This window comes from Larimichthys crocea, chromosome I, assembly GCF_000972845.2.
Source record: "Larimichthys crocea isolate SSNF chromosome I, L_crocea_2.0, whole genome shotgun sequence".
NCBI classification, from domain to species: domain Eukaryota; kingdom Metazoa; phylum Chordata; class Actinopteri; family Sciaenidae; genus Larimichthys; species Larimichthys crocea.
In genome coordinates this window covers 32874533-32886116 of record NC_040011.1, presented here as the reverse complement: position 1 = coordinate 32886116, position 11584 = coordinate 32874533, and the positions used below count along the sequence as shown (strand labels likewise).

General features: G+C 40.9%; 1 protein-coding gene across 1 annotated transcript in view; it reads left to right on the top strand.

Annotated features, from left to right (window-relative positions):
* LOC104939828 (NACHT, LRR and PYD domains-containing protein 14) overlaps positions 1–9889 on the top strand; it is a 38944-nt gene extending 29055 nt beyond the window's left edge. The window contains exons 3-9 of the mRNA XM_019279257.2: positions 7315–7659; positions 7756–7923; positions 8020–8190; positions 8298–8513; positions 8603–8776; positions 9031–9201; positions 9374–9889. Coding sequence (XP_019134802.1) covers positions 7315–7659; positions 7756–7923; positions 8020–8190; positions 8298–8513; positions 8603–8776; positions 9031–9201; positions 9374–9389 — 1261 coding nt within the window. The 3' untranslated portion in view covers positions 9390–9889. The remainder of the gene's footprint in view (positions 1–7314; positions 7660–7755; positions 7924–8019; positions 8191–8297; positions 8514–8602; positions 8777–9030; positions 9202–9373) is intronic.
* The last annotated feature ends 1695 nt before the right edge of the window (positions 9890–11584 follow it).

The following is an 11584-nucleotide window of genomic DNA, read 5'->3' as shown; positions in this document are numbered from 1 at the left end:
GGACAGTCGCCACAACAACAACGAACACTAACGAACCAAGTAGAACAATGGCCATGTCACCAAAGAATGTCATAAACATTAAGACAAATGGCATACTGTCCCATCTAAATGTAAAAAAAAAAGGTTTTTATTCACTCCATGTTATCGTAGAAACAACATCTTGTTACAAAACGTTCTTGTCGTGCAGTTTGAACATTTTCAGACTTAATCCAGGCGAGAGCCGTACACCTCCACCTCACACAGGCTCAGGAACTCTTCTCTTCCTGGGATGACTACGTTAATGTAGCGGCCGTCTATCCCGTTTAAGGGTCGACCGATATATCGGCCGGCCGATATATCGGGCCGATATTAGCGTTGTCTAGGTGTATCGGCATCGGCCGATACACATGGCCGATACGGCCGATACGCATCCAGCGTCATTTACAGACAGGCGTTCAAGGGCAGCTCTGTGAAGACCCGCTATGCACGCCGCAAATGAAGTCGGTGTTGTTATCAGTCACTGTCAATTCGGCGTTTGAAGGAGTTAAACCGGCGAACACCGGTGAAGCAGCCCAGTGTGTGTGTGTGTGTGAGTGAGTGTGAACGCACGTGAGGGAGAGACAGATGGAGCGAGAAAAAGTGATCAGTGAGGAGCGACACAGTCATTGCTGTAGGCAGATGTCAGATTTGGGAGATATCTGCAAAACAGTCCAGGACCTATAATGAAACTTTAAGGGGGTTCGAGAAGGCTTGCTAAGCCATAGTTTAGCTTAGGCCTACGTACGGAAATATTTTTTTTAACACATGGGGTAGCGCCCTGTCAGTGTCCTCTCAGACACCGCGGGAGCAATAATGGCATGCGAGTGATTATCACTGAATAAACTTCTAAATCCCTCCTAAACGTAACTCGCCACTCATATTGTGTGCAGTATAAGGGTAGGCTACACTTCTCCCACAAAGTGATAGCAACCAAATGTTTCAAGAATCTCGGTCGCTGTTGCTGGAGTGTTGCAGCGAACACCGGTGGTGAAACTGAAGCAGCCCAGTGGGCGTGTGTGTGTGTGTGTGCACGTGTGCACGTTAGGGAGAGACTGAAGGAGCGAGAAAAAGAGATCAGCGCGGAGCGGAACAGTTGCTGTAATCAGATAACTGCACAACGAACCCAACAGTCCAGGACCTAATGAAACGTTTTGGGGTTTCGAGAAGAGGCTTGCTAAGCCATAGACTACTTTAGCTTACGTACGGGAATATTTTTTGAACACATGGGGTAGCGCCGTGTCAGTGCATGTCGACACCGCGGGAGCAATAATGGCATGACAATTTTGTTTATTTATTATTATTATTATTTTACATTTTTTTGTTTTGCTGCTTTGTTACTTGTTCTTAACGTCAGTTCAGTCACTTGAAATATTTATTATTTTATGTTATTCAGCTTTTCTAAAAGCACCAAGACACTTTATTTTTGTATTACTTGGTTGTTCATTGTTCATTGTTTATTACTTGAAGTTCTACCTCAATTTGATTATGTTAAATAAATGGCTATTTATTTTTAACTTGAGACCTGGAATATTTGTCATTTTTTAAACTTTTTTTAACCCATATCGGTATCGGAAATCGGGTATCGGAAATCGGGTATCGGCCATGGGCCATGGGGAAAAAAATCGGTATCGCATCAGCCATCAAAAAACCCGTATCGGTCGACCCCTACTTCACAGGAGTCACTATACAGTTTGTGGATGGCAGCTTTAGGTCATCCCTTTTGTATCCTGGAATTCTGCCAGGAAGCAGAACAGCATTTTCTTCTGCATAATTATGGATAAATGTCACAACTCTTTCAATGTCATTTACTTCCAATGCATGCTTCGCCAACTTTCCCTTCCATGGGTCCTCGGGGTTACGCCATTTTGTAAGTAGTGCTTGAGCAGTGCAGCCAAGCGATCCTTGAATACGCCATGCATGTACATGAAAGTGTCACAGCAGATTTTCTGTCCTTCATAAAAGTAATCCAAACGATAACGTTTACGGGTTGCCTGTGATGCCTTTTTTGAATTGACTGTTTCTTGCCCACTGTGTAAATGGCTTCTGATTTGAGCTAAAACTATAAGATCCAGTGCAGTGTTGTTCAATTCTAAATGTCTCATTTGAAGTGACACCAATTCCTCCTCCTTGAAAGATGAACTACACTGTTTCCCATTGAAATACTTGCAGGTGCAGGAGAATCCCTTTTGTAGTTTGACGTCTGGACTTCCAGCATTAGAGGCGAAGTCTTCATGTTGGATTTGCCTCTTCAGATCAGCCAAACTAGAAGCTTGGGGCTCAATCACCAAAACAGGAGTGTCTGTATCCGCACCACTGTTCAGCTCACTATCTGAAAAAGCAAGAATACATGTCCAAGTCATATTTATATGCCGTTAAACAATGATGACAAGTAATATTAAGTTGTCAGTCAGACTTAATATGCATTTAGCTTAAGTCATGCAGAGCAGACTGACTGAAGATAGGAACAGATGAGACAACATACAGAGACGGTGGAAGCACAGCAGTCAGTATGACTCAAAGCAAGCCAAAGTAAACTAACTTGAAGAGTTTTACCACATACGTTTAATATGGGTGATAGCAGAAAAAACATATAACCAAGCAATCCTGTTTACAAATCTGTTCATAAAATCCACCTATTTTCATCTTCACCTTATTCACTACAATACATTGGTACTAGTGCTGTCAAAAATATCGCGTTATTAACGCTCTTTGTAAAAAAAAATTTTTTTCATAAACTGCTGTGGCCACGTTAGAAAAACTACAGGATCTGTCTGTAAACCGGAAACAAAACAAATCACGCCTGAGCCGGCTAAGAAGAAACCAGCTCTCATGCTTGCACACGAGTCTTCGTCTGATGAAGAGGAGGACAATGTCGAGCGATGTCTTGAGCGCTACAAGGCAGAGCCTGTTATTGACATAGAGGACTCTCCCCAGAAATGGTGGTCCACACAGTGAGATGGCCTGCCTTGCACGCAAGTACTTAGCAACACCCGCTACATCAGTACCGTCTGAAAGATTGTTTTCCCTGTCTGGACATGTTGTTCAGAAAAAACGAGCTTCCCTGTTATCTGAAAATGTCAACAGGCTTGTCTGTTTGAGTAACTGGCTCAAAGGAAATAAGTAGGCTATTAGGTTGGCTCAACTGTTCAACAGGTTCATGTTCATCCTTTCATAGGCTGGGTTGATAAGCCTCTGATGAATAAAGAAGAGCAGTACAACCTGACTGCTAGTATGTTCAAAAGAAACTTAAGAAAAGGAAAGTGTACTGTACTGGTTTACTGTAACTGCACTATAGGCTGAGTCCTAGTTTACAATGATATGTTCAATGATATGCACTTTTATTTTGATTCACCTTGTTTTAGGAGCTGCTTTTATGACTAAGTATGTTTATTGACAGTATTAATACAGACATGAATGGCTGTAACACTATGCTGTGGTTTGCAATAAAAAAAAATTGCACAAAGCAAGCCTATCCATTTTACTTTGACACTTCGAATAGAAAAATATGTGCGATTAATATGCGATTAATTGTGAGTTAATTATGACATTCATGCAATTAATCGCGATTAAATATTTTAATCGATTGACAGCACTAATTGGTACAATTACTACGCAGTCACGACAGGCTAACAACTAGTTAAATTCAGTTTAGCCTACTGCTAGTACAGTGGTTAATATTAAACTTACCTTCATATTCTTCATCGGATTCATCCAAGACCGAGTCATGGTCATCCTCATCTTCATCTTTTACAAAATAATCTATTATGAAAGCGGTTATGTCGCAGTTTGAGGCAATCTCTCCTAAATTGATGGCATGCAGTCTGTTTAAACACTCGGCTACCTTCTGTTCCTTCGGAGGCGCCGTCATGTCAGATGGAAAAACTTGCAAAAAAATTGCGAGTTTGTAACCAAACCAAGACTTTGAGGAAAAATAACAAGCATAAAATGGAAAAGACATAGACTGGTTAGCATGACAAAAAGTTCGTCTGTCGAAATCAAAGCATTGTTTCCGATGTGTACGCAATAACACAAATCAATCCACACAGAAAGTGGCACCCGGCTAAAGTCGCAAACTTTTCTGCCTCCTCTTAAACTAACGTTATCGTAGCAGGTGCGCATTGATTTCAAGGTCTGTATGCGTTCTAATGATAGAAAAGAAGTCCTTAAACCAAATTACACCAAAATCACCAGTTGTTTATGCACATAAAGTAATCCCAAAGACGATAAAAAAGTAACGCAAATGAATCAAACTTCCGGAATATTCTAGTGAAAACAAGAGGCGTAAGGTAAATAAAATCACAAATTACGCTATTTATCATGTTAGAAATTGAATTTTAAACGTTAAATCCTGAAACCTCAGAACATAATCTATCATTTACTGCAATAAACTCATATGGCATGATACTGACATTTTTTTCTATATGCCGACTTTGACGGTCATTATTTCATAATTAGATGCGGCGACTTTAGCCGTGTTCTCACAGGCGGGGTTATATATATTTTTTTTTAATTAGCTTTATTTGAGACATCTTGAAGAGTGATAGGGATGTGGGGAGAGAGAGATGGGGAATGAAGAGCCACAGGTCAAATTCGAACCCTGGGCTGCCACAGCAAGGACTAAGCCTTTGTACATGGGGTGGATGCTAAACCGACTGAGCTAAACGACACCCCATATTTTATATTTAATGTTTATTTTGCACCAGTTACACCAAGACAAATTCCTTGTAAGTGAAAACCTACTTGGCAATAAATATGATTCTGATTATCCCAGAACCAGGGCATTATTTTCAATGCTCTGAGCACCACAAACAAAACTCCATTTGCTTCTGTCATATTTGGATGGCAGCAAACATATTATAGATGACTATCTTAAAAACCTTGGTACCAAAATTAGTAAATGAGAAAATATATTATTTGTGATTTGGGTACACTTGCCCTTTAATTTGTTGACCCATATTGGATCAACAGTCTATGATTGTCCTCCTGCACAGTCCAAACTATGGACTATGATTCCAACAATTTTCACCTCCTCATTGATTTGATGTGTGCTGGAAGGAAACTGTGTCAGTCTGTGCCCCACAGAATCACATGACTTTCTACAGCCAATCAGCGAATGTCAGGCTACATCACAGGTAGCATTTCTATGGCCTCTAATGGATCACTCTAACCCTAACATTTTTTTTCCACTGTACGGCGTGTGTGATATTTTGAAATAAGTGTCCGTAAGGCATTTGTCTGATTGTTAATTTGGAAGTAAATGTTCCACATATTCTTCCTTTACCCTAGGTGGGCAAGTGGTAACTGACTTTTTTTTGCAGCCTAAAACTGAAATCTTTTTTAAAAAAAGTCAAAAAAAGAAGAAATGTCTTCTTACAGTGGGTAAGGAAAGTATTCAGACCCCTTTTTTTCACTCTTTATTTCATTGCAGCCATTTGCTAAAATCAAAAAAGTTCATTTTATTTCTCATTAATGTGCACTCAGCACCCCATCTTGCCAGAAAAAAAACTGAAATGTAGAAATTTTTGCAAGTTTATTAAAAAAGAAAAACTGAAATATCACATGGTCATAAGTATTCAGACCCTTTGCTTAGTATTGAGTAGAAGCACCCTTTTGAGCTAGTACAGCCATGAGTCTTCTTGGGAATGATGCAACAACTTTTTCACACCTGCATTTGGGGATCCTCTGCCATTCTTCCTTGCAGATCCTCTCCAGTTCCGTCAGGTTGGATGGTGAACGTTGGTGGACAGCCATTTTCAGGTCTCTCCAGAGATGCTCAATTCGATCTAGGTCAGGGCTCTGGCTGGACCAGTCAAGAATGGTCACAGAGTTGTTCCGAAGCCACTCCTTTGTTATTTTAGCTGTGTGCTTAGAGTCATTGTCTTGTTGGAAGGTGAACTGTCGGCCCAGTCTGAGGTCCTGAGCACTCTGGAAGAGGTTTTCTTCCAGGATATCTCTGTACTTGGCCGCATTCATCTTTCCTTCAATTGCAACCAGTTGTCCTGTCCCTGCAGCTGAAAAACACCCCCATAGCATGATGCTGCCACCACCATGTTTCACTGTTGGGATTGTATTGGGCAGGTGATGAGCAGTGCCTGGTTTTCTCCACACATACAGCTTAGAATTAATGCCAAAAAGTTCAATCTTCGTCTCATCAGACCAGAGAATCTTATTTCTCATAGTCTGGGAGTCCTTCATGTGTTTTTTGGCAAACTCTATGCAGGCTTTCATATGTCTTGCACTGAGGAGAGGCTTCCGTCGGGCCACTCTGCCATAAAGCCCCGACTGGTGGAGGGCTGCAGTGATAGTTGACTTTGTGGAACTTTCTCCCATCTCCCTACTGCATCTCTGGAGCTCAGCCACAGTGATCTTTGGGTTCTTCTTTACCTCTCTCACCAAGGCTCTTCTCCCACGATTGCTCAGTTTGGCTGGACGGCCAGGTCTAGGAAGAGTTCTGGTCGTCCCAAACACTGTGCTCTTAGGAACCTTGAGTGCTGCAGAAATTCTTTTGTAACCTTGGCCAGATCTGTCTTGACACAATTCTGTCTCTGAGCTCCTTGGGCAGTTCCTTCGACCTCATGACTCTCATTTGCTCTGACATGCACTGTGAGCTGTAAGGTCTTATATAGACAGGTGTGTGCCTTTCCTAATCAAGTCTTATCAGTTTAATTAAACACAGCTGGACTCCAATGAAGGAGTAGAACCATCTCAAGGAGGATCAGAAGAAATTGACAGCATGTGAGTTAAATAGTGTCACAGCAAAGGGTCTGAATACTTATGACCATGTGATATTTCAGTTTTTCTTTTTTAATAAATTTGCAAAAAATTCTACATTTCTGTTTTTTTCTGTCAAGATGGGGTGCTGGGTGTACATTAATGAGAAATAAAATGAACTTTTTTGATTTTAGCAAATGGCTGCAATGAGACAAAGAGTGAAAAATTTAAAGGGGTCTGAATACTTTCCGTACCCACTGTATATCCACCAATAACATACATTTCCAAGTATTTCAGTAAGTGCCCTATAAAGGAATAAGGGCTGCACTGAATAGCCAGGAACAATGAGAAGTGAAAATCGTTTTACTGTTATTACTGAAACACAGCAAACAGGATAGGTGGTGCTTTTAATATGCAAGTTTGGTGCACTACAGTGAGTATTCACAGCAGAAGGATGGTGTAGGTGGGGTTGTAATGGTGTGGTCCACTTATGTGCTTTTAATAGTCTTTGGACGACAATGGAGCTCTCTGACACAGAATGATACAACAACTTGGTTACAGTGCTTAACTTCCATTTTCTTCCAGGCTGCGATTCTCTAACCTGACGGATAAGTGCTGTCCGGCCTTAGCAGCCATCCTAAGCACAGAAGGGGCGTACCTGAGAGAACTGGACCTGGGGTACAACAGCATCAGCGACGATGGAGTCAGTCAACTCACAGAGGGGCTGGGCCATGAACACTGCAGACTGAAAACGCTCAGGTTGCAAGGCTGCGGAGTGACAGCTCAGGCCTGCATGTACCTGGGCACAGTGCTGGGATATTTCTGGAGACTTTGTGAGTTGGACCTCAGCAGGAACGACATAGGAAACGATGGACTGCAACATCTTGCAGATGGTTTGAGCTCTTCTAAGTGCTGCTTAAAAACACTGAAGTAAGTGAAAATAAGCTTACCTGTCCACACTTTGTCTTGATATCAAGTGATTAGAGTGTTTCTGTTCTGTTCCTGTCTCATTGTTTTTCATTGCAGACTATCACAGTGCAGCATTGAGCAAAAGGGCAGCTCGTATCTGGCCTCGGCTCTAGAGAAGAACCCAGCGTACCTGAAGGTGTTGGACCTGAGCATCAACATGGTCGGAGACGAGGGGGCCAACGAGCTCTTCGGAAAACTAGATATATCGAAGATGAAAAAGCTGGAGTGAGTATGATTTCATATAAATTCCGCCCGTCAACAGAAGTGAGTAGATTCAAAGATTCCAGCTACATTTTGGATCTCTTTGTATCTCGTTGGCAGGATGTACCACTGCGGCCTCACAGCGTCAAGCTGCGTAAGTATCGGGGAAGCTCTGAAGATTGAAACCAGCACTCTGCTTGAACTCAATTTGAGCAACAACAGTTTGGAAGATCAAGGCTTTGAACGCCTCTGCGAAGGAATGTACGCCTGGTGTCGTCTGGAGAAACTGAAGTGAGGATGTTACACTTCTGCTTTGATGACATACTGGCTGAAATAGAAAATGCTTTCTGCTGTACTGAGCTAAAAATTGTCTTATATTTCTGAACTGTTCCCTCCAGCATTTCAAGATGTGGAATCACCGGCGCAGGTTGCATTTATTTGGCCAGTGTCCTGTGTTCAGTCTCACAGCTCTACAGTGGGTGGACGAAGAAAACTGACTGGCAGGCGGTGGAGCTGAGAGAGCTCGACCTCAGCATGAACTCCATCGGTGACAAGGGAGTCCGAGATATTTCAGACGGACTGAAGAATCCGTTCAGCCATCTGAGAACTCTCAAGTAAATCATTTTCAAAACATTTCTTCGCATGACACAAACATCATAAGAATAGTATGCTATAACACGATGTCTGTGTTGTTGGATTTCAGCCTAAGTGACTGCAGCTTGACAGATGACTGCTGTGCAGAGCTCGCATCGGGATTTTCATCAGAGGAGAGCATCATCGGCGAACTGGACCTGTCTGACAATGACCTTCAAGACAAGGGGGTGAAGAAACTCTGCATGGGACTGAGAAGCCCTCGGTGTAGTCTGGAGAAGTTATCGTATGTATTTTTTCTGATTTGATTACTTCTCAAAGAATTCCTACTAATAAAAAAAAAGATTTAAAGATGATTCAGTCAGTCAAAACGTGTATGCGCTCCACCTGTTTATTTACCATGTTTATAATTAAAGTTTGAGACATTCATGTGACCTCTACGGAATGTTTGGAATTCATGTGGCAGCATTTAGAATATTCAAAACAAGCTGTACTCCTGATCTGATCGCAGCTGGCGTAAACACTCTGTTTTCTCCCCAGACTGAGGAACTGTGGCCTGACCTCAGTGTGCATTAGGTTCCTGACCTCAGCCCTGAAGACAAACCCCCGTCTGACAGAGCTGCATCTGATGGGCAACAATCTGGAAGACTCTGCAATCAGAGGGCTGATGGCACTTACAAAGAACCAGAAATACCCCTTGCAAACAATAGAGTGAGTACTGTGCTATGAAAAAAAAAACAAAAGATTACAGCAAGTAGTAATGTCTCACACTTCCTGTAGCTTAGTCATCGTGAAGCAGCATATCCAGTCCAGACTCACAGTGCTGCTCACTTTCACACTCAGGAGTATTCACGTTCCCTGTGTTTCTCTTCTTATCTTTCAGTGTCTCAGCAGATTGAGAGAATGGGAAGAAAGCAGACACAAGGCCATGAGCTGCCCAAGCTGGTTCACATTCCCAACACGCATTCCTGGATATTTAATGTGTTTTAGAGCTTTAATACCAAGTTTTTCTGTTCAGATTGTTTTCATATGTGGGTGTACCCAAAAAAGAAATGTTATATTTTTATTATTTCTATTTTTTTATTACTATTTTGTATGATGTGTTCATTATATGCAGTGCAGTAGTTCTAGACTGCACGTTTTGTTTGCAGACCTTGGAAATAAGAAATGAGAAAATAAAGGGGAAAGTGATAGATGTATTGATAAGATATGCACGGGCAGTATTCCTTTATGAACTCGATGCATTAACTGAAATAAGATGTTATGCCTGTGACCACAAAATAAACTTTTGAACATGGTGGTGAGCATAGACATATATACATAGACGCTGCATTGAGCGGGTTGGTCGTTGGTCGCGATACGTCAACGGGTCCGCCATATTGGATAGGGCAGATCTGCCTGTAAACTAATAAAAGGAAATTGACTGAACTTCATAAAGCGCCTTTCTACAAAGTTCTTTAAGTTAATGCCTCTTATACACCCAATCACACACACACTAATATATCTGGGAAACAAACAGGCACCAAAAACAACGTATGTAACTTTTATAGTTATGATTATAAATGTTTACTCCTTATGTAAGCACCAAACCAACGTATGTATTTTTCTAATGCTGAGTGTTTACAGCTAATAATGTGTGTAACACTGTTACTGTGATGATAAATATTGAAATATTTATATTTAACATTTAATCTGTGTCTATAATAACCAGATCCTGAAATGTAGATGTGACATGAGGGTTTCTGAATAAAGAGCACTAACGTGTACATTACACGTGAACATATATACATACATATAGTACACACACACACACACACACACACACATATATAAATGTGTGTGTGTGTGTGTATACTACATGTATGTATGTATGTATGTATGTGTGTGTGTGTATGTATGTATGTATGTATGTATGTATGTATATATATACTGTATATTGTCGTTAATATAAGCAGGATTACTGTTGATAAATAGACAGTGGAGGAGCATCAGCAGAGGTCCTCACTGTAAAGGAACAGAATAATGGATGCATTAAATGGATTAATTTCTGAAATTCAAGCATTGCACACTTAAACATGTTCCTAAGCCTATAAATATGAAGATCCTCCTATGAAAACTGAAATTTATATATCCAGGTGAAGATCAGAGCGACCGTTTCTTTTCTCCTCTCAATTTCATCCAGCCCTCTCTCTCCCTCACCCTCTGAGTTGCCCTATCCTGTCCACTGCATCTCTCTCTCACACACACAGACACATCATCTTCACCTCTACTGTATTGTCCTTGGGTCTAAACTCGCGCATAACGTGTGCGTGTGTGCGCGTAAAGATGCGCTAATGATAACTTTCTGATTTTTATTGTTTCCACAACTTCCACTATATGTTTCTATCAGTGAATAATCATATCATCAATCATAGGCAAGGCAATAACTTCAGCACATACATATCTTGAAAATTAAACATGTACAGTCAGTAAATCTTATTCTATTGAGGTTTTGTGCAGGCAGCTATTTTCTGTTTTCTGATGTTTTTGTTTGGCCTCATCATCTCTTTTATGGTGTAATTTTTAAGATGTAATGTGAAGAGTGACTTCTGATTTTACCCCAGTTTATAATATTTTTAAAATAAATATCCACCACCTCATTTACTTTTTTACTTCTTTTTGTTACGTTTTTTAATTCATTCAATGATGCCTTTAGATGATTTGAACACATCGGCACAGGTTCGTGTATTATTAAAATGTATTAATGTTTGTGTATTTTTATTATTATCAATTGTGTATTATTATTCACGTATGAGAGGAATGCAGACTGCTGAGGTAATTGTTATTAAAACCATCCCAGATGAACGCTATAGCACCATACTGTTCTCATCTTCTCTGGTACATATTTGTCCAGACAGTCTTCTCAGTAACTCTGAACGATGCAGAGAAAGATTAGTAGGCATCCCTCCACAGTCCTGCCCTGCTGTATGCAATTGATTTCTCTATTCCTGTATTGCTGTAAGTATAGCGTGCAGTCTGGGCACCACAGTAATAAGACCACACAGCCCCCCCCCCGGATTACGCAATTCTACTGTAGTGCGGATCCTTATGAGCC